At 44.9% G+C, this 23,245-nt stretch overlaps 2 protein-coding genes across 3 annotated transcripts in view; one reads left to right on the forward strand and one right to left on the reverse strand.

Moving 5' to 3' along the window:
• Nucleotides 1-2,008, forward strand: part of FRMD4A (FERM domain containing 4A) — a 48,238-nt gene extending 46,230 nt beyond the window's left edge. Inside the window, 2 exon segments of the mRNA XM_088526284.1 lie at nucleotides 1,073-1,144; nucleotides 1,974-2,008. Coding sequence (XP_088382410.1) covers nucleotides 1,073-1,142 — 70 coding nt within the window. The 3' untranslated portion in view covers nucleotides 1,143-1,144; nucleotides 1,974-2,008.
• Nucleotides 2,009-7,837: 5,829 nt separating this feature from the next.
• PRPF18 (pre-mRNA processing factor 18) lies at nucleotides 7,838-21,741 on the reverse strand. Of its 2 annotated transcripts, XM_088526285.1 has the most exons (11): nucleotides 21,622-21,741; nucleotides 20,627-20,704; nucleotides 20,471-20,497; nucleotides 17,751-17,855; nucleotides 16,377-16,490; nucleotides 14,555-14,701; nucleotides 12,740-12,808; nucleotides 11,471-11,611; nucleotides 11,153-11,224; nucleotides 8,931-9,086; nucleotides 7,838-7,929 (listed from the first exon to the last, which is right to left on the reverse strand). In XM_088526285.1, exons 1-11 carry the CDS (start codon nucleotides 21,685-21,687, stop codon nucleotides 7,849-7,851), a joined length of 1,056 nt encoding a protein of 351 aa, XP_088382411.1. In that variant the 5' UTR covers nucleotides 21,688-21,741; the 3' UTR covers nucleotides 7,838-7,848. The 2 variants fall into 2 exon arrangements, with proteins under 2 accessions (XP_088382411.1, XP_088382412.1); XM_088526286.1 differs by lacking the exon at nucleotides 20,471-20,497.
• Between the last annotated feature and the right edge of the window lie 1,504 nt (nucleotides 21,742-23,245).

Genomic DNA, 23,245 nt, shown 5'->3' on the forward strand with positions numbered 1-23,245 from the left:
GTCCTGAAATAAATATTTGGCCTGAAATAAATATTTTGAGATCCCATCAAACTCAGCATACCCAAAGTATTTGCACCTAAGTTGAGTTTAGAGATATGAACTAGAAAGTTTCATACAACTGAACTCAAAATACCCTGGGCCTTACGAAACAGAGGTTTCCGAGTTGTGAATTGGGGCAAGAAGAGTTAATTCTGCAGGTATTTCACTGTGCAACCACTGGAAAATCCCATGCTCTTTAATTTCTTCCTGTCACCCATGGCCATGTTTGACCCCTGGTTTTATGGAGATGAGATCCATAACCACACATCCATTATACCTTGTTTGAATTTTAAATTCACACATTGACATCCAGCTTCGTATGGTCTTTGAATCTGCTTCCAGCATTAGAACAGGATCATTTTCCCATTCCCATTTCACAGAAAGTCAAAATACTGCAAGACCGGCAAGTTGCCAGCTCTGAAGTGTACACAGAAGTTTCCCCTGTTAAGGACTTGAATCTGGACTCAAGTCTTAGCCTCCTTTCCAAGCCTAATTCCTTTGAATGTCTCCACAATGAGCAGAATTAAGACTGGTTAGCAGCCAGCTGAGAATTTTGCTTGGGAAACTCTGGCTCTTCTCATTTCCATTCAAGGAAGCTGCTACTCCTGTCTCTCATCACAAAGAAAAAAAAATCTCGAGCCAAATTCTCAGCTGATGAAAGCAAAATTACCTGATTTCTAGTGTAGGATCTGCACCTACAACCAGTGCAAAAAGAACCAGCAATAGATCTGCACTTGTTTCACACCTGAGCAGAAGACCAGGGGTAAACGTATAAATATATAAGGGGCAGGTACCATTTGCCATGAGATGCACAACCCCCTGTTGCAAGAACAGGTTATTACCTCCCAGCACGAATCCAAAGACTTGCAGTTCTCCCAGACATGTTTTTGTGTCACTAACTCTTTTTTTCGTAAGATGATTCATCGCCTTGTTTCCCCACTGGATTAATAAACTCGTAACAGCGTCTGTGCCACTTCTGTCCTTTAACATCTCCTCTCTCCTCTCTCCTCCTTTTTTGCTTTCCGTTGTTCAGAGAAGCAACAGACAACTCACCCACTATGGATGAGTCTCAGTCTCCAACCCACCAAAGTACTGATGAATAGAGGTATAGTAAGGGGACGTTTTGTTCTTTCACCCTCGTGCGCCGCAGTCCGTGCTGCGCCGCGCGGTCCCTGCGAGTGCCGGGCAGTCCCGCAGGAGCCGGCGAGTCCCTTGTGCTGCTCTTTGGTTTTCGGCTTCCTTCGGCTCTTGGAGAAACGTCTTGGAGGCACCGCTCGGCCTGGCCGTGTCCCTCGGCGGCCTCTGCTCGCGCTCTCCTGCGCCGGGGAGGCTGCGGAGGCAGCCGTGAGGTTGCAGGGAGGGAACAAGGAAAATCTGTGCCTTTGGGGTTTAATTCGCCCCAAATTAAGAAAGGCAGCTGGGGTCCCCATAGGAAGAGTGGAGGAGCCTCCCAAATAGCCCAGGTCTGAGATGAGCCTCGCCGGGTGCCACTGCCGTGCAGGGATCCAGGGAGAAGCGAGGTCCCCCCGGGAGGCAGGGAGAAACCCCCTCTCCCACACGGGGCCCGTGCGCTGGCGCAGGAGTCAGTTCAGATCAAAGCACAAGAAAGGAGCATCGAGTGTTACTGCGCTAATACAACCATCATTTTTGTAAACACAAGATTCGGGCATCAGTCATTTTCCCTAGCAAGGAGGTCCCCAGACTAGGCCAGGAGCGGACTCTGACCTGAGCTCTAAACTAAATAGCAGAGAAGAATCCCATAGAGTCTCGTCCGTGAACAAAGAGCCCCGCAGCCAAAGAGAGCGGGGGGATCCGCAGAATGCAGTGGCGCTTGTGGATATACTGTATTCTTCCCTATAGCGTGATGTCTTATGTGCATGTTTGAACTTCCCGGGAGCCCTCGTTGCCCTAACGGCGTTTCCTTCCTCCTGCAGGAGCTGCAACGATAGCTGTTTCCTGGATTCTCCCCTCTATCCGGAATTAGCAGATGTCCAGTGGTATGGACAGGAAAAAGCCAAGCCTGGGACTCTAGTGTGAACCCCTGACCTCAGTCGAGTCGCATCAAGGCCATTCGGAGATCACCTCACTGCCTCCCATTTGCCTTACCCAGATGCACTGTCACCCAGCACCAGCTTCGACTTCGAGCACTTTTCTCTCCATGGATTCTTTCCACCGGATCGTTTCGATCTGAGCGCCGGCCCGAGGCTTCGCCGCGACAGCGAGCAGCGCACGCGGCGGCCATGGCCGCTCCGCGTCCCTCGCGGGGCAGCCTGGGGACCAACAACCGTCTCGGCCGCCGGGCAGCAAGGGGAAAATTGTCCTTCTTTTCCAGTAGCGGGAGCCTCCCGGAAAACCTCCTTGCTCTGTGGCTGGAGGTGGCCAGACAACATTGAGGAGCGGGCGGCGAGTTGGCGAAACACGAGCGTCCCTCTCACTGAACAGGCACGGCCATCACCGTATCACAAAACAGCATCTCCTCCTCCACTTGGAGCCCGTCTAAAACACGGGAAATACTAACCCAGGGCGCTGAAGATGCCCCGGTGTCTCCCCCAGTATCTCCAGGCTGCTCTAAACTGGGCAGCCCCGGTTCACCCAGGCATCACCCAGAGCAGAGGCAAGTGCTGCTGCTACCAACAGCTTCCATCCCACGTCCCCATGCACACAGAGGTTGGGGTTGGTCTCTATTTTTTTCTTAATACTCAGATGAAGATAAAAATTGCCAAAAACCTTTCAATGAGTGAATCCAGCCAGTAAATTCTAGCCTATTTCTGCACAAAGCGCTAACACAGAATCAAAGGGAAAGCACATGAGGCTGATGGAGCCGGTGGAGCCGCACTGACGTATCCCAATTATCATCCCACCTTCGGCAGCAGCCGAGGAGCTGCGGGGCGGCCCGACCGGTCTGGCGGGAAGGGAGCAGCGGCGGTGCTTAACGAACCAGCAGACGAGGCAAATTTCCACGTCGGAAAGAAGCGACCACAAGAAAGAGAAGCGAATAACTCGGGTGCTGGGCCCAAACCCGAGTCGTCTCCCGACCCCGAGCGGAATCCCAGCGGAGAGGCGCGAGGAAGCTGCGAGTTTACACATACTTTTGAGCAATGCTTTATACACGTCAAGCCATGGAACTTCAAAGGCCTCAAAGACACTTTTGTAACGAACAAGTGCACAATCCTGGTGGATGCTGGAGCTGGCACGTCTAGTCTTCACTGCGGTGCTACGCGATTTTTATTGCCACTAGATGAGGGGAGGCAGCTCGCCTTCCCCCCATTGCGCGCGCAAACGATGATTTCCTATGGGAAAGGCTTTAAAGAAACGACCAGAGGGGGTTATTTGGGAAAAGCAGAAGCTGAAGTTGCCGAAGTTCAGAGAAGTGCGAGCAGGCGGGTTCCAGGGATGACAGTAGCGTCTACCAGACAAAACAGGGCAAAACGGTCCGAGTTCAGCACCGCGGCGCGGGGCTGCCGCACCTTGTGTGTCCACCTTGCTGGAAAACTGCGGGCCGAGCTGGCAAGGGCAACGGGGCCCCGGAGTTAGCCGGGGAAAGGGGAAACCTTCCCCCTTCCAACCCGGAACGCACAGACCCCCCTGGGTCTGGAACACGGGAACGGGCGCAGGCTCCGCATGGGACGCGTAGCCGGGGAGGAGATAGCAGATTTGCGGATACAATTTGCCGATACAATTTTGAAGCTAAATTGAAAGGATTAAATAAGACCCAAATTAGCAGCAAGTAATTTAGCCCACCAATTTTTTAGGGCCTCTGAGCAACTGTCTGTTTTCTTTTTAATTTTCCTGGTAAATACCCTTTTTTTCCCCTGTGTACTTGCTTTTAATTAAAAAGAATTCAACAACAGTGGCGCGATGAGGCCCCTGGGCACTACGGGAAGAAACAGGAATTCCTCCAAGAGCAGAGCAGCAGTTTTGCAGCAAAGGTTAAAAGGTGACAGCCCTGAAATTAGGAGAGAAAACAAAAAACCACCCTAGTGAGCCTGAGTGGCAAAGAGGCTGGAGCAGAGAGAGAAGCTTCCTCGAAAGGGACCGGGTTTTGCTTTGCGTTCTGCTTTTCCGTTCTGCAGTAAAGGCACACGAGAGGAGCCAGTCTGGTAGTAAAGACAGATTAAGTAAAACAGGTTTTACTGTTTAGCTCAATTCAATTAAACGCAAGTGTACATAAAATGTTAATCATGTGGGATTAACATATTTAAGTAGAACACGGAGGGTAGATGCAGAGCTATTAGAGACAAGCACTTGAGCACCACCGCGAGCCCCTCTTTTCGGGTTTTGTTTCTCAAGGCTCCGTTGGACACCGGCCCCGTCGCGTCTTTGTCTCCATGTCCGAAGCTCCCTGTGTCCCCGCGGCGTCGCTGCGCCGCGAGGCAGCCTTTATTTTTAAATGCTATTATATGCAGTCGAGTGTTGGAAATGTTGAAACGGTCAAATTTGTTTTCACTCTGTATTAGTTTTAGTTTCAGGCATAGCCGATCCCCATTCAGGTGCTATCAGATGACCAGTTACTGCTTAGTTAACTAGATGTAAAGTTTTACATATATATTAATGTCAATAGTTTTATTACAAGTTGTGTAAAATGGACTCTCTAGTTTAAAAAAAGGGAAAAAAAAACAAGAAAAAAATTAGGTCTCTCCTCAAACTGACTTTAGAGCATGTAAAATGATTTTACTGGATTCTGTTCAACTGTAATCAAGGAAAAAAAATATGTATGTTGTAGAAAAAGTTGCAGAATTAAAGAAGATCTGCTTTTAATTTATTCTTTTTGTATTAAGAATTTGTATAGTTACCTTTACATTTTGCAAAACGGTGTTGTCAACACTTCCTTATTAAAGCATTTTCAAAACGAAGCCGTGCCGTGGTCTGTCGCAGGCGCCCGAGGTGCCGAGGACACGAAACGCTGCCCTGGCTCTCCAGGAGCTCCCATTCACCGCAGGAGGTGGCTCTCCAGGAGGTCCCATCACCATAGAGGAGACTCCAGGAGCTCCCATTCACCACAGGAGGTGGCTCTCCAGGAGGCCCCGCTCACCACAGGCCGCTCTCACCCACACTATTCCCATCATCTGTGTCCCATCACCTGCCCAGAGAGGCTGTGGAGTCTCCTTCTCTGGAGATCTTCCAAACCCGCCTGGATGCCACCCTGTGCCACGTGCTCTGGGTGTCCCTGCTGGAGCAGGGGGTTGGATGGGGTGATCTCTAGAGGTCCCTTCCAACCTCAACCCTTCCTGTGTGATTCTGTGTTGAAACAGGCCGGCCCAAAGCGCCGTGAGGAGTCCAGATCCTGGCAAGTTGCCTGGACTCCTGCACAGCAACTGCTGACAGAGGCGGGTGCGAAACTGCCCGTCTACCTTCTGCCCCCCGAGGCCTCGGATATATTTGTGTTCACAAGCAGCCAAAACGCATCCCTTTGCTTGAAAGGCTAAGCCTACGGAAAGCTGGTGTAGCTGCTGAGACCTAAATTCATGATTTACAACATGAAAACAGAAACAACCTAAATTTCCTAACTTCATTCTGCAGGTACGGCCAGATCTGTAGGGGAGGTTTTATGGCATCTAGCACAACAGGAATAGAGTTTTGCAATCAATTTAATCTCACCTGTATCTATCCGAAAGAGCCTTTCTGTCAATATAAACCAAGAGCAAGGGAAGAATTCAAGGCATGTAACTATCACGGGGCATAGTAATGCTGGTGTCAGGTGTGCATCTGCAGTAACTCTGCAGGCCCTACCGGGGCTGCATCCAACACCCCCGGGCAGGAACACCCTACAGACACCCCAGCAAACACAGGGCTTCAACCCAACGGCTACGAGTCTTGGCCTTCGCCCGGGTTATTTCCTGCTAACGCAGGAGTTACCAGAAGCAAACGCCTGGAGAAGGCCCCAGGGAAACCCCAAACACGTGAACTGGAACACAGCGTCCCCCAAACTGCCCAACACCCCCTCAAGCTCAGACCCCACATGCTGTTAAGAGGCGCTATGGACCGCTCGAGCGCAGCCGCAGGAGCCTCAGCGCGGCGCTCGCATGCGGGGCAGCTGGAAGCCCTTCGGCAGCGACGCCGTGAGAAAGCGCGGCCGGCTTCCCCCGCTCCCCGTGCAGCGCCATTCCTCACATTGCAAGGGGATAAAGTTATTCCATGAGTGAATCAGTTGAGCGCAGCCGCCGCCTTTCTGGGACTGTCAGCAAGGAGACACGTTGCTTGAATTACAGCCTTGAAATCTGCTTAGACTCAAGTGATCCAAGCTAGAATTCATCTCCCTGCAGGCGGAGCATCCCCATTCCAACACATCCACAGCTAAAACTCCCTCCACGGTTAGCTCCAAGTGGGATGGAAAAACCTATATAATACTATTCTTAATGCCCTAAGGGATCCAGCGGCCACTAAAGCAAATGTAACGATGCTCCTTAGAACGCTCCCCAGTCCTTCACCAGCTGCGTTTTCCAGGGAAATTAAGTTCCCCTGGAGTTCTTCTATGGGAGGCAACGACTAAGATCAGGTTCAAGATTTGGGAACAGCTCAGGGCTGGGAGAGGGCTAGAGCTGCTGCATTAGAAATGTTTCCCACTGCGGTAACTCCTCTGAAGGAATCCTGCATGCAGGACGGGGCAAAAATCCACCAGACGAGGCTGTTAATAAAACTCTTCCAACGCTCTGGATCTGCCCTATTTCCCCACAAATCCCAGCCTGTTCCCCACAGTCCCTTCCCCGAGCTCCAATCTCTCAGGCCGAGCTTTATTGCTTCTAAACTCTTTGAGCTCTTGACATTTTCTCGTGGGGTCAGATGCCCCAGACCGAAGAATTCCCATGGCCAGAGATGGCACGTGAGGATCCTGGGAGTCTCCAGGACAGCCTGACCCACATTAGGCAGGACAAATCCTTTGGAAGGCAGCAGCTCCTGCGCCCACGTTTGCAGTCAAGATGAGGACCCAGACAGAACAGGGAAGCTGCAAATTAGCTCATATGGATGGACCATATGGACGGATGCACCACAAATGGGAAGTGCTCTGTGCTGGCCCTGGCTCTGCTGCCAGAGGCAGGAACTGGCGCCTAGACCCACAAGGGCAACGATTTGTGGCTCCCAGAAACACTGTACCTGGTCATGGGAGGTCCTAATTGTTTTCTCTGCAGTGCCCAACAAAATGAAATTTTCTCCAGATGTATAAAAATGGGATTTGAAAGCCTCAAAAGCCATAGGATTACTGGTCCCAAGCCCAGAAGGTTTATATTAAAAGTGTAGTTACAAAAGAAGAAATCAGATGTATTCAAGATCAAAAACTCTTTTTACCCAGACTGGCTACATTTTTCCACTAAGAAATATATAAACTTTTTTTCTCCCCTTGATAAATACCACATGAAAGATTAGCCATTAAACTCTTCATATTTACAGAAATAACCAAGATTCAGATTCAACTGCTCCCCTCTAATCATCTCCCCACATCAGTTTCCAATGGGAAAGCAGCCAAAAAACTTCACACACGCTCCCTGCAGGGCTGTGCCTCACCTACGTCCTTGAGATAGGGAAACGGAGAGAATCAGTTCAGTTTGGAGATGTCCCCAAATAAAAACAACACTCATGGTCACTGTCCCCTGGTACTTAATCCCCTCCCCTCAAAAAAAAAATCCCATTGCGTACTGGATCTGTTCAGTGTAAAGCATTTAAAAGATGTATAAATAGATGGAGCTTGTAGAAAAGAAGCTGTAGAGAAACCTGCTGGTTTCTGCTTTTGTGCAAACCCCCCTACGTTCCTGCTGTGTTCGAGCACGAGCTGTTTTCGCCGCTGCCTGGGCCCCTGCGAGCGGCGCCGGCGCCTCACAGCGCGTTGTACTCCACACACTTGGACGGGTCCGTCGGGAAGTGCTTCTGGCAAATGGTCATGAGCCTCTTCAGCCCCTGGGAAGCACCAAAACAGGGAGACTCTGTAATAAACTGCGCCTGTCAAACACGCTCAACAGCCAAGCGGTTCCTTTTCCGCTCAAGGAGAATTAAAAACAAATGGTTGCTATTTTGTTGTGCTCGCTCGGGTTTTTTGTTGTGTCTTTTCAAGTTTTGTTAGCTTTTGTCCCTGCAAAGTGCCAAATATCTCCAGTATTACAAAGGGGTTTGTGGTGTAACTTAAGAAATTACAGATTTAGCCCTTTGTGAGAGATTCATAGTGAAGAATCACGGTCATGTTTTAGTACTGCTTCACCCCCAAGGGAGAAAATGACATTATCAAAGTGAAAGATTTAAAAGAAACATGTTTATTAAAAAAGAGTGATTTTAAATAGAGGGAAAAAATCAGACTACTTTTGACACCAAATAAAGCTATGGAAGTAAGAGAAATACCAATCAGCTCCCTTTGAGAGGAGAAATGCTGTTCTTTACTGTGCTGTTATGGCACCTGACCTACATAATGGAGAAGCTTGAAAAGAAATCAAAAAGAAAGGCAAGATATGGAGTTTTCAGTTCTTTTAAGGCACTGACTCCCAAAGAACAACCTGACAGAAGTGCTGTGATTATTTTCTTTCAAGTCACACATAAAAGTCTAATGAAGAAGCAAGAAAACTGCTGTGGTGTAACTCAGCAATGAAATTGCACTCAAGGACGGCAGGAAGACATGTGCCTGTCATAAAATCAGCACGGAGGATGGCTCCTCGGTGAAGAGAAAGATGATTTAGAGGAAGCTCTGGCCTTCTCAGTGGAGAAAATAGCCTGCAAAGGATGTCTTAGCACTACAGCTGTGCTGCTGAGGTCTTGTTTGGTTGTTGCAAACTCTGCTCAGAGCACAGATGACAAACTCTACCGCAGAACACAGATTATCTTCTTGCTGCAGGAGCAGCAAAAGGACAAAACCCCTCTAACTTCACAAGCAAGTCTGCAGGGTTTTCAAGGCTATCGTGCCCAGCACTTACCTGGATGTATTTCCTCTGAGTCTCATCGTTGAGCACGTGGGCTACATGCTTGGAGAAAATCTTTTCGCGGCCCGTCCGAGCGTGGATCCCCACCATAGTGACCCCAATGGGCCACGGAGCGTTTCCAATGGCCATCTGGAGATAGGCATCGTTTGCCTGCAGGAATGAGAGCACATGTGCACTCAGCAAGGCACGAAGGGCTTTCGAGAGCAGAGTCTGCCCATTTACTGCATTACCAGACACAGCTTCTGACAATAACCAAATCCCCTTCGGTCTCTCCGAGGCAGGCTCCATGTTTGTAAAGCTGGTTAGTATCAACACACGTTCCCAACACAATATATTTATGCACGGCAAGGAGAGCACCCAGCACCTCGACAGCTCGTGGGGAGAGCAGCCACCTTCCACAGTGGCCAAGAACCACCTCGTTACAAAACTGGGTTAAAAAAGCCCATTTGTAACATGCTTATGAGGGGAGCAGTGCCAGTGAATGGATATCATCAACATGGCAGGCACCACTCAACATAAAGTTGTAGCAGGCACCACCCCTGAGAAAGGAAGGGGTTAAAACAAGGAAGGAGATAAACAGAGAAAGGAGAAGGAGGAAGGTTTGGGGGTTTGCTCCTTTTGCTCCCTTTTATTTTTCTTTTTTTAAGGGCAACTGAGAGGCAGGAAGTGAGGGGGACAGACACACACCCAGTTACAAAAACACATCTTCAGGGCTCACTTTGAGCAGGACATTCCTCCACTATCAGCTATAAGCCTCACTGATAAAGGCTTCATTTATCCCATCTCACATTTGGGGACCACAGCACAAGCAGCAGCGACTACAACCACTGCCTGCAGCTTCTTTACGTTCTGGACTGAGGAAGTTGGGAGGTGAATAATGAGCAAGGGGTTTGCAGGAAGGAAAGAGCTCAAGAAGCTGAGAGCAAATCTAAAGAATAGACATGACTCTGTCTTCACCTACACGGGGCAAGATGTGAACTATCAGAGTTAGACACAGCTGAAGCCACATACTAATATTAAGCCAGCATTGACATATTTAAAGAAAACATGGAATAGCACTGACTGAAATATGGCTTGCAATGAAACATGGTAGGTGAGCATGCTATTAATGACCCTGCCAAGGCTATCACAACAGGGTTAATTAATGTTGAGGGGACAGCTTGCATTATGGCATTTTCCTGCTGCCAGAAGATTTTAAAATTTAAAGCTTTAGAGCACGAAGAGCACACAAGACAGCAGCAAGAGGCAAGATGATAGGAAGCAAAATGGACAAGGATGTGAGTATCTTTAAAAGCACAGGGCTCATTAGCCTCAAGGGAAAAAACAGTCTTCGAAATGTAAACTCAACCCCCCTCAATCAGTGGGTGAAGTTTACACAAAGCCAAGCACCTGCGAGACAGAAGGGCCCAGCTGATTAACCTACAAGATAGGCCACATTCCAGTGCACTCCCCGCTTCCTCGTGAAGGCATTGGAGAGGGAATCTCAGCAGAATGCCAAAAAAAAAAAATACAACCCACACATCCAGTCCTGCTTTAAGCTGATTTGAACTAGACTTGCCCTAGGCCATCTGAAGGGTTTTCAACAGTAAAAGCAGGTTTGCTTGCTTGCTAGACAAAACTACCCCAGGTCCTCACAAGTCTAAGAAACACTAGAAAACTGAAGGCAAAGCGAGGCTTGATTCCCTCTACATACACAGGCTGCTTAAGCAAATGCTGCTGGTATCAGCTCTGCTTGTGAGGGCAGCTACAAAGACCTAAAACTGCCTTTGACCTTGCAACCAGACCTTGTCCTGAACACTGTTCAGTAACTCACCTCAACCTGAGCAAGTCTGTTCACGTGAACAGAGAAAGAGACACTGTATCATACACAATACCTCAATTAACCTCAGTTAATTCCCAATTAATTAATCAACACCCAATTATCTCTGTTAATTCAATGCCTCCATTTAATCTTATACTATCAGGTTTCCCATTCAGGATTCCTCTGCAACATAATACAATTATCCCTGAGAAAAGTTCTGTTCGTGCTTGCAGGTTATGCAGTTTCACCAAGATGGGCCTTGTGTCGAGCACTATCCAATCCCTAGGAATCATTTGTCACTTTGAATATGCATCATGGGATCTTCCAGGCACGTTTCTCCGAGATGTAAAACGGGAATGCTCACGTACACACTCAATCTATTAGAATCAGACTGCCTGCAAAAGTGCAAACATACCTTCACATACTCTCTTTGCAACATGAATTTAATAATATCTGTTATTGATTCTTTGATGTCTGCAGGAAGCGTCTGCAAGAGAAAACAAAACAGCTTTACTTCAAAATACACAGCTTAGCAAAACCATCCTACTCAGCATTTATAGTCTCACTCAAGGATTTTAATGAAGGAAAATATCTTCATTACTCAGAGGAAGGACATGAAGCAGAAAAGGTTAAGTGGTTGCACCTAGTAGCTAGTGGCAACGTGCAAAATACAGTCCCAGGTCACTGGGACAGTAGGAGATTATTTTGTCTATGGGGCATTTAACTCACTCACCCTTTTCCGAAGCTTTCTGAAGAGGGGCCGCAGGTAGGACTCGGTCTGCTTCTGCGTGGCGCTGCTCAGCTTGCCCTGCACCCCCCGCTTCACGTAGTCCTCGCGGGCGTTCAGCTCCTTGGCCCAAACGCCGAGGAGAAACTGCAAAGCAGGAGCGAGTTTGTGTCGTGCTGCCATCTAGTGACTCCTTCCTGGAAACCGCCGGGAAAGCGGCTGGAACAGCGGACTGGGGTTGCAGTCACCACGGGAAAAGTTTTTAGGAGAAACTCGAATGAGAGAGGCAGGAAGCCTTGCACGGAGGGATAGGAACAACGCTGGGGTCACAAGGACAGCGTGGACAGTGTTCAAAAACGAGCATGAGATAAAATAAGGAAGCAACAATATAGATACCAGCGCTGACGCAGAGAGAGGGCCATAAGAAGGGTGAAGACCTAAGAAGACACTGATGTTTTGGCACAATTTGAGAAGGAGCCTAAGGAATGATGAAGATGACAGTGGAGAATGGATGAACCAGAAGCCAAGCACACCAAATGCACCCTCTGGATAACCTTCCCTGAGCTCTCCTTGCCTGGCAGCTCAGCCCAAACTCTGTTGAAGTGCCAACTTACCTGATAAACACAAATGCAGCTTCAGCTCCTGCCGCAATCCCTGATCATCCAGTTAGTAACACAGGGAGCAACCGACTCAAGTGAGAGGCAATACAGGCTTCTTGCCAGGAAATAAGGAAACAATTTCATACTATCCACTTCAACCTGCTTCCTTAGTAAAGCTAGTGAACTTCCTTTAAAATTCTCTTATTTCACACAACAATACCAGGTTTCATCCCAGTTTGCACCGTTTTTCCTGAGGAGGGGAGGGAGGGGATTTGAGGGGATTTTTTTTAATGAAGAGTAGTAAATAGAAGCAACTGCACATAATTAACCCACCAATCAAAAGAAAATTAAAGCCATACTTATTTTGCCTGGAAAAGTAGACCTGGAATTTGAGGAACTGTGTGTGCCCAACAGCCCTTTCCCAGGACTGTGAGAAGTCACTGCTGTGATTTCCCTTGAACCATCGAGTCACTTCAGACTTACCCTAAGCAGAGTGGAGTCTTTCTACACAAACAACATCTTGAGCCCAATGGTTGAGCCTTTCTTGGCAAGGAGATGGAACTGGCCCTTCTGCTTACTAAAGGATCAGCCCTTCTGCTCACCCCAAGTATTTTCATGCTAGGAAAAGTACGACACAGTCACGGAATAATCAGCCTGCTAAACCAGAGCTTGTTACCTTCAGGAACTTGGTTATGATGTCCATGTCATAGTGATCATCACCTCGTCCTAACGATTCTCCCAGAACCTAGAGGACAGGAGAAACAAGGAAAATATTTCTACAGTGCCTATTAATTCGCCCCCCTTTCCTCCCTTCCAAAGCAGAATACTGGTCTGACTCACTATGTGATTCACTGCAGCGTGAACAGCAATGAACTCTGCCCATAAAAAACAAAATACTAGTCAGAAAGCAGAACAAAGCAGCTGTACATGTTACTGAGACTTACTGATCTATTAAAATATTCAGTGAAAAAAGATGAATATTTCTGGAAAAAAAAGTGAATGCAACAATTTTTCATTCATTAACTACTAAATTATTGGTATAATAATTAGCAGCTCTCTGACAGTACTGTATGAAGGGGAACTGTGGATGCAATGGATTTTTGAGGTTCCCCAGGGCCATAGATTAACTTAGTTTTGTCTTATTTCATTTTTAAGCTGATGGCCATTTCCTCTCTGATGCTTTTTAATATTTCTTGGATACAATTAAATGAAATTAAAGAAATAAATCTAAAAAAAAAAAAAAGTATGCTTCAGCACTCTAGCTTCCTGTCAAAACCACAAAACTTTCAATACTAACAGCAACTCTTAGAGGCATTTTCCAATACATATACTTGATTTCAATATTTATTTCTATTGTGCTCAGGTTTCCGAAGTGAGTTTTGGTTTAAAAGTCTCCTAGATTTGGAACACATTCAGTCCAACCCTTTATACTCAGCTGAATTCAGTTAAAACAGCAAAAAAAATAAGACTTAAGTGTTTTCAAACTTTACCAAAAAATTACTTTCATAGCTCAAACCAAGCCTGTGCTACTGCCCTAAAAAGGAAAGATTTTGAGAACTAACAAATCCATAAAAGCAATTCCATCAAAACTGGTATCAGCTCTGGTAGAACAGTTTTCTTATAGCAGAACTCTTAGTACCCTAACATAAAAGCCCCAAACTATCCCCTAATAATAACGTATTCACTCAAGCTTTAGTTATAAATCAGATTATTTTTTCAACACACCTTTGGAGGGATGTTAAGGAGATTAACTTCTGCAGAGTTGGAAGATTAAGGGTAGAAGTCTTCTGCTCATAAATTAATGTGCTTTTGAAAACCTCACCCTAAAATTCCCGCTGCTGAATGCATTTCATGGCACTCATTCTCCACTCACTCACACAAATACCTTGACATTCCTTCAATACAAAGTAGTCATTTCCACTGAAGTTTCTGGGACACATCATCTTTGCATTTGCATTTTTTTGTGGAATGCCTTCTTCTAATTTCCATTTCTCTGCTTTTATATCAGTCAAAACATTCTGTGTGCCTATTATTCAGAGTCCATCTTTTCTGCTAAGGAAAAGTCATCTCAAATGCCTCAGATTTCTCAAATACTCACTGCAAAAGCCTTAGTATTTGTGATGAGGTAATGCTTTCGTATTAAATTCTCTACTTCAAATTCCCTACAGAGGGGATCCTAACTGTGACACTTGCCTTGCAGGAAGCTCCTGGTCTCTTTTAGATGGGGTGTTGTGAACAAGACTACATGAGTTTGCACATCTCTATTATAGCCACCTATGGTGCAATTCAGAACTTAGGAAAGTAACTAAGACTGGAGGCTTCAAGCTTAGAAAGCTATTTTTCCTAATAGACTATATTTTAACGGTTATTCAGAATACCCAAATTAGATGTTGACAAAAAACAGCTGCAGTGTTTGTCCAAAGCTTTCTCACAACAATATTACGGCATATTTCACCCAAAACCCCTGAATTAAAATCTACCCATCATATACCTCCAGTTCTTCAATAGTAGTATTCTCCTCATGGACCTTCAAGTCATTCTGTGAGTCATCTTCACCTGCTTCCTGGCCACCAACAATTTCATTCAGATACTGCTGGTCAATCTTATCCAAGGCAGCCTTCAGGTCATTCCTCAATCCCTTGAAGAGAGAAGAAATAAACAGTTTTTAAAAAACAGTTTAGAATTGTCACAGCGTACACCCAACTTTTATTTAAGACCAATTCTTCAAAAACATACATTAAGGTTGAGCTTTGTTTTCTGAATTCAGACTGAAAGAACAGAAAACAGAATTGCTTCAGTGCTTAGCATAAAGCATATGCATAAACTTAGGCAATGTTCACATCCCAGAACGTGACTTTTCCTCACATTTTCATCTGAAAAGGCAAGGAAGACTGAATTAACTTCCAAGACATTCTTCAAGACATGTTTTCCAAGCAATGCACTGTGCCACCCCAAAACAAAGAACTCGTCATAAGCAACTGAAAAACTGAAAAAGCTGTAAATAATGAAAGTACCTCTCCTTCAGTACTATTACACAAAACATTTATGTAGCATTCCATTATTATCAATGCTTGTATGCTTCACTCCACAAGATACGTTTAGAAAAAAAAAAGAAATATGTATCTATCATATTTATGCTGTTAAGAGCTGCTTTAAAATAGAATAGGAAACATGACAGTCTCAGTCAGAAGACTTGCATTTCTTAAGATGAGAAGTGAGGTATAAAGCTCTATAAATGAATATAACATTTCCTACTTTAAGATAAATTTATTCAGTCCACTTAAAATATACACATACGATTACTTCCTCTTTTCCATCCTAGTTCTTAACTGCCTGGAGCACTTCTATTACCCATTTCTTAGTTTAAAAAATGTTTGAAGCACAGTGTGCTTATAGTGATTATCCATATTTAAGTGAAATTCAGCAATAATAGTGACCAAAACATATGATTTTAAAAAAAAAATCTACACAATCCTATTTATGACCTTACTACTTGCTCATACTTGTACCAATGTCATGAAAACTTTTGTCACAGGCATCAGTGGGAGAAAGCTTTTGTTAAGACTTTTTATTAAAAAGCCTTTGGTTATGCTTTAAACGATCTGAACAGGAAACGTTCTCCTTCTCTGGGCAGCCTCTCCAAAGGGCTTTCAAGCAATTCAATTTGTGATGAATCAGGGAATAAAACTGAGCTCTATGCTCTCAGCCTCTAGGCAACTTTGGTCAATACTGAAAATTAAACAAACAATTGCATCTCCACACCTTCCTGATTGATTCTTGACAAAAGAAACAAATCAGGACACTAAGATTTATCTTTTAGTCATTTGAGACACTGTTACTTTAAAGGAAGGAGGAATGAAAAAGAAAGTATTCATAACAAGTTATGGCCTTGACATATTCATGTGCACCTGTATCTTGCCAGACACACATATAAACACAAAGCCCAGTTTAAACCAAAAAAAAGTTTTTTTTCTGCTGGTTAGAAAGTGGACAACAGCTGGTCTATGGCTGCCACCTGGAGGCCCCTTTTTCAACTCAAAGGCCTAGGAGTTTTCTAGGGTTAAACCATCTAACTTCAGGAATTGTGATTGTGCGTGGAAACTCTATGACATTTTTGCAAAAAAAAAAAAAAAAAAAAAAAAGAGTGAAGAAGAGCAAGAGCAAGTCCTTCATTCTGTACTATTCCTCCCTTGTGAAAATTTAGAGAAACATTTTCAGTATCTGTTACATTTACAGTATTTAGGCTTGGTTACTGCACCAGAAATAAGCAACTGTCATTAATTAGCTAGCAGTAACTAGCTAGCCAGTCTTACCTTGTTAACTTCAGGGGCAAGAATTTCTATCTTCCTCAAACGTTGAAATGCATCATAATCTGTTTCTCCAAACAGTCTCACTGGTTCACCTCTCTCTCTCAGTCTCCTAATAACCTAAAAAGAATCAAAGCATGCCCTTATAGAAATGCTAAAAGGAAGAAAAATAAAATCCAGAACACTAGATTTATTTACATTGCTTAGAATAACAAGCTGAGCCTGCCTGGAGAGGAAATGGCAATATTTTAAGTAGTAGGAAAATCTTTCAGACATTTCACAATCTAAAAATAAAATTCCCACAGTATTTCATGGAAAGGTCACTCCAAATATGACTGCTCTAATTTTTGCATAAAAATCTCAACTCACACACACACAATAATAAAAAAGGAAAACAAATCCTTCTGGCAGAATATAAATACCATTTTTGAAATCACAAAGGAACTTGACAATAACCTCACTCGCCTACTTGTCCAGGCAATAAAAATACTTTTAACTATGCTGTGGGTTGACCCAACACATCTGCAAGACTGACTTCTGAAGAGTCTCACCCTAAAGCACTTGGCAAATATTGTCTCTAATCTAATGTAATAGTTATTTTAAAACTAGGTATAACTGAGGTGTAACAGCCCTGCTCAGCTGACTTGCAAAGTCATGGGCAGAGATTTTCCCTCTTCCTGATCTCACACATTGCCTTCTAAACCTCTTACCTTATTCATTTTGTGTATCAAGCACTAGGCAAGTGTCTTGCAAAACTAAGGGCACAAGTGACATCCCTGGATGATCTCAGCTGTGAAATTCAATATTCAAAGTCTTCAATTTATCCTGTACTTAATATTACTCTTAAGCTTCCTGCTTCTCCTCTGCTTTGGCATAAAAATCTGTTTTATGAACTCACATTCACTTTTTTTTTTATCCTTAGAAGGGATAAAAAGCACAGCAGCAGCTCTAGCGTAGGATTGTTTCTTACAGGAACCAAGATACATTTCCAAAATCTACTTAGTTTCTATATTTGGTTTCAGACCAACTATGCATATAGCACAGAAGCTGAAAATAAAAAAGGAAAAACCTGGAAAACCTGGCATGCCACATTCAGTATTATCTCAGAATCAGGGTATTCTTATAAGAGATCATCTGAAAGAGATGCCAAATGCTTTAGCACATCTGCTAAGATCCGTATGAAAAAGGCTCTATCCACCTGTGTATCTTTGAGCTTTCATGCAGGCAACAGATCCCTGATGAGTAAAGATGATTGACTGTAAAAATGAAGATTCATGATTTACTACAAACTGTCATAGAAAACACAGTTTGTTAGAAAACACAGTCTTAAATTTCAGGTGTATCCACTGCAAACTCATTAGCTTATCATGATGGACTCACCTCCTGTCTGGAAAGAGTCATTGGTAGCTTTTCTTCTGCTAATTCCAATTCCAGCACTGGATTTGATGAAGTCAGTGGTTTCTCCTCCTCCTCTTCCTGCTGTACCTACATACAACAGATGTAGTTACTAAAGTGTCAGCAGAAGTAAATCCATACATTGATAGTAACACTGGAACTCTGGGATACAGGTTATAATAGGATGGTATCAATTTAAAATTTTAGTTGTATAAATTTTGTCGCCTGTAACTGAAAACCAGAAAAGAGTCTATGTTATTTTATAAGTGTAAGGGTTTACTTAACGCTTCTGCAGTTGCAGGAAGCGACGTTTGCGGCACCTGGAACAGACAACAGCCAAGGTTTGGCAATTACTTGAGCAGGGGTATGTCACCACCAGTGCCAAAAATAACACTACCCACCTCTGCCTGTTCCTTCCTGCCCTTACCCTGTCTTCCTTACCCATTCGGATCACTATGTGATGAACCAGTTGGGGAAAATAAACAGAAAATAATCCAGCAAAAAATAAAGGTACTCACCCAGCTCACACGGGCACAAGAGCAGAAATGAGCACCCTGGAGCATGGAGAGGGTGGGACTCCTTTTGGTGCTCAAAATGTTCGTTACCTACAACCTCAGTGGTCTGAGTGCAGTTAGCAGTGATTCGTAGTTTAAGTTGCATTTTGAGATGTGTTTGTTTGTTTGTTTAAGGTAACGCATTTTTCCAACAAACTTGCCAAATGAGCACAGTTTCTTGCAAATACAAAAAAAAAAAAAAAAAAAACACCCAACCTCTCTTCATAAGAATAACATCTCATTAACAAATTCTCTTAATCTAAAAGAAGGTCCCTGAATCAAACAGTGCCTTTCTTCTTCATTACTCAGTATTTTAATAATGCAAATAAAACCTTCTTTGATCAAGGCCACATCGAGACAGCAGTCATGCAGCTACAGTTCCTTTATAAGCCCAATTTGACATCTCTGATTGCATGGGTAGATTGGTGTTGGTAATATTCCTATAATATGAAACGTTTCCAGGGCTTATTCACATCTTGTTTCTCCTAGTTACCTTATTAGAATTTATTTCCTTTCCCGCTAAAAGGGAAATACTCAATTCTACAGTAGTCTGTAGCATCCCATATATGGACAGTAAGTTGTCAATTCCAATCTATATTCAGGTTCAGCTTGATGGATGTGCTAGACCCATTTTTAAGTAAAAATGCTTAAAATATACAAAAAAAGCTTTCAGGCCAACAACCCAGTCCTGTGCCCAGGCATCAGTACAACTCCATACGGATACAAAGACCCACCCCTGTGGCTCCAGTTTCAATGCTGAGCCACAAATCTCTATATTCAATGCAAACATAGAACCTCATCTCACAGTCACAAGAGTTTGGGGGCAAGCAAGGAATGGACAATCAAGCCAATACTCAACACACAAAGGGAGGGGGAAAACGAACCATCCATCAGTGCAGGAGAGGGGAATGAACAGGCAACACAAAATATGAAAGAACTGTGTAAATATATACAAGGAAATACACTCCCATGGCAGAAGGATATACACAGATTTTAACTGAGAAACATTCTTAAAAAGACAGCAGCACTGGGGGTAAGATTTGATCCATTCTGTTAGCTGGACTCCAAGTTACAAGGCATATCTTTATCACAGTTATTTGGTTTCAGGGCTTTCTTTTTCAAGCAAGTCAAATAAATACAATTTATTAAGTCTAGGCAAAGCAAAGAAGCACCTGATTTTTAAAAGAAATCAGCCCATATTCTACATTTTATTAATAAAGTAAAGAGCAAATGCAGAAATCTGGGAGGCTCTAAAAAGGTGCTAAATTTAATAAAATAGCTTATTTTAAAGCTCTTTTCAGGGTTACACTTCCATTTCATTTCCTGCAGCAGCACAGATGCCTCATTTGTGGCTTTATACTGCATAGTGATGCCTTCCAAAAATTGTTTTGGCATCAATGTTTAAATAGTCCACAAACAGATCAAGGTTTCTGAATAAGTCACTAACTGGGTAAAGTTCAACTGAAAACAAAGCCTCCTATCTGCACCCACAGCAGTAAACAAGATTCTGAGCCCCTGCCTTCCCAAATGGACTGCAAAGCCCCTCACACACATATATAACCAAGCAAGCAGGCATACACACACACTTGTAAAATAAACAGCATTCTTTCCAAGAAAACTATTTCCTAACACCATCACAAGGCAGATAAAGCCTTCCAGATCACTCATTTGTTTCAAAATGCACCCAAGGTTACCATTTTTTTTTCCCCTCATATTTTGCCAGCAAGAAAACAAATGCTGTACTGCACTCTTTCAGTGCTGGGTGACTGGGAGCCAAAAAAAAAAAAAATTACAAATGTACATGGTATGAAATTTGACAGGTCTTTTTAACACGCACCCACTCTATACTGATTTCTTTTGGAAATTTTGGCAAGATCACCTTGAAAATTATCTGAATGGTAGCATGGTAGCATGCCAATTTTATTTTTATTATTATTTTTTTTAAGATAAGGGGAGGTGGATATGTCAGTGTTCATGCCTAAAAGCACAGTTTGAAAAGAACGGAAGACAAGCTTTGATTCCAAGCCACTTCATGCTTTCCATGAAAAATAAATAAATGAAAAGGAAAAGCCAAACCATAACACAAAACTGAAGTTGCTTTACATCATGCACATCTTTTCCTGCATTGAAAATGGTTTTGGAAACTCCTACCTCTCCAGGTGGCTTCTCATTTACAGGCTAATGTATACCATTAACAGATTGAACAAAGAACAAGAACAACAATTACCATTAACAGTATTTATGCTGTTGATAATAAAATGCAGACTTCAAAGTAAACACAAGTTCTCGAAGCGCCAATTACAGTACCTTGTAGCCACATCTCTGGAAGTAGGCCTCCTCTTCCTTTTTGGCTAACTCGCTGCGCTTAAAGTACTTTTTATTTTCCTAAAAGAGAAGATAAGTGTCAGCATTTTCCAGCTCCGTGTATTTTGGCAGTAATGGCTCAAATTCCCTGGATTTGGTGAATTCAGCTAGGTCCTTCCACAAAGAAAGCTGATTTTTTATAGTGGCTTCCAACCTGAATTTTTGTTCATTTTAGTTGTTTTTGGAAGTGGGAGTGTTCATTTTTTGTCTTTAATAACTGCAATATAGAGCAATTTCTCAGCAAATATTTCTAATCTGAGAGGCTGGGATGCGTAACATGTTCATCGGCGCTCTGAGAAGAAAATCCCTTTCTATTACACAAGGCCACAGTGCTGGGTAGTGCAAAGTGCCCCCAGTTTCACTTCAGATCTGCACAACAAGGCCCCGATTCAGTAAAACGTTTAACGAAACGGCACAAAACACATCATACAACACGTCACTTTAAACTGGGTGAGAGAAATCCTGTCGGTACGGGATGTTTTCTAGGCTTGTTTGCTGCACCTGTATGGATGTATAGACAGATATAGGTAGAAAAAGATACATAGTGTCCGGAAATGGCCTTCCAGACACTGCGATGATCCAGGCGGCACCCACCTGAGGCCAGCGCGCGCGCTCTGCTTGTGTTTAACGCAGGAGCTTCCTGCGTTGGGAACGTTTCAGACCCAAAATACATCCTGAATCCCCAAAGCGGGGCCCGGCCTCTCCCGGGACCCCCGTCCCAGGCTCCCTTTGTGCCCCCAATGTCCTCTCCCCCGCCCCCGCAACGACGCCAAATCCGCCCCCTCCGCAGCCCTTCCCGATCCCTTCCCGCATCCCAGGGCACTCCTGGCGCTTCCCGAGCCGATCCGGGCCCCGGGCCGGGCCTTGCCCCCACATCCCGGGAGGCCTCGGCCTCTGCCCCCTCGCGCCGCCCCGGCCTGGTCCGGCCCGGCCCTCACCCCCACGAGCTCCTTCTCCTGCAGCAGCTGCCGCTTGCGGCTGATCTCCCGCTTGAGGATGTCCATAGCGGCCCGGCCCGGTTCGGACAGGCCCGGCCCGGCCCGGCCCGGCCCGCAACCGCCGCCCCAAGCACGAGCGGCGCTTCCGGGCGCGGGGAGCCACCAGCGCCCCCTGCGGCGGGGAGGAGCGGGCGCGTGACAGGGCCGAGCTCTGTGGGACTGTCGAGGCCAAGGCGTGGGCCCAATATCCACGTTTTGTAAGGAAAACCCGCATCCCTGCTCCAGCCCTGGTCGCCAGGCACACGGCATTCGCGACACAGACGGAGAAGCTGCCGGAGGAGGGGCTGAGCTGGGCGAATTCCGCCTTGTTTTGCTGAAATATCCTCCTTTGCGCTGTGATTTTCGGCTGGTGACTTGTGAAGTCCGAGGGGTCCGGAAAAAGCCTGAAAGGATGGCTAGGAAAAGCCTGTTGTTTAAATTCGTCATCTGGAAAGCTGCACTTGGTGGGGAATGTGTGAAGTGAAGGTCACAAGCGCCGGGGCTGGTTCAGACACGGCCCGGCTGGAGTCACCTCCAGCATGGGCAGCAACCTCCGCCTTGGCTCCTCCTCGCAGAAAAAAACTCTTAAAAATAGTAAAAAACACAATTTTTAAAAGGTGTTTTTAGACCCCAGCTGGCAGGGTATGGGTTAGAAACCCTGCCCTGCTTTACCTGGGGCTTCAGTCCAATGAATCCCTTTGCAACGAGAAGGCAGGCACATCCCTCCCTCCCACGCTTTTTCTCCCAAAAGGGAATTATTTCACGATGGACTGTGCGTGGATCCAAGCAGAGGGGCCCACGGGTGCCCGGAGCCACGAGCAGCAAGCGCAGGAGTGTTTCTTGGTGGACTTTGTGGTGCTCGTGTCTCGGCGCCAGCTGCCCCACGCAATTAGCTCTGCGGTACAGACGTAACCTTGGACCTGGTTTCATTTTCTGCCTCCATCTCCTCCTCCAGCCTGACATTTTATCTCATTAGAGACAGTGCAGATGGAGGAGGAAACCAAGTCACGCACAGTGTTCATAAGACTAATACAATTAATCCAAGGTGGTGCCTAGCGCCACAATCTCTCGGATTGGGAAAAATCTAAACAAACCAACATAGCAGCAGGCAGGGGTATAGGAAAGCAGCTGAAAACAGCTTATGTTGGTAAAAAAAAAAAACTTTTTTTTTCTAGATTTGAAATTAATGCCATGCTTCTAGAAAAGTTTTGCTGAAGATGTTGCTACCTTCATTATCACTGTAATTCGGTGCCCTTCTTCCAGCACTCCTGGTTATGTGCTCCGTTGCCTCTAAATCAAAGTGTCACTTAATTAAATGCCTCTTGTCATCAAGACCATCATCTTATCCAATGAAAGATAAGCAGCTACTCTCAAAAAACAAAAAACACCACCTCCCAACAGAGCAAATATTGTTTAAGTTTTTCTGAAGACAGTCACCAAAATCCCCCTGAATGGAAAAAAATATGTATTTGGTGTCATCCATTATCTCAAGATTTTTCTTCTTGAAGTGACTAGACAACCTTTCAATGCAAAAGAAGTGACGTTACCTCCTTTTCGTAATGACTCATGAGGATACCCACTCCAG

The sequence above is a fragment of the Tinamus guttatus genome, unplaced genomic scaffold (assembly GCF_059628265.1).
Source record: "Tinamus guttatus ecotype Peru unplaced genomic scaffold, ASM5962826v1 Tinamus_guttatus_pri_ptg000245l, whole genome shotgun sequence".
Classification (NCBI taxonomy): domain Eukaryota; kingdom Metazoa; phylum Chordata; class Aves; order Tinamiformes; family Tinamidae; genus Tinamus; species Tinamus guttatus.

Excerpts from the sequence above, each read along its gene's own strand:
- PRPF18 (XM_088526285.1), bottom strand. The coding sequence starts at position 21,687 with ATGGACATCCTCAAGCGGGAGATCAGCCGCAAGCGGCAGCTGCTGCAG. Across the intron at positions 12,809-14,554 it reads CTACTATTGAAGAACTGGAG|GTTCTGGGAGAATCGTTAGG; the intron begins GTATATGATGGG and ends CCTGTCCTCTAG. Across the intron at positions 11,225-11,470 it reads TCAGAAAGCTTCGGAAAAGG|ACGCTTCCTGCAGACATCAA; the intron begins GTGAGTGAGTTA and ends TTTCTCTTGCAG.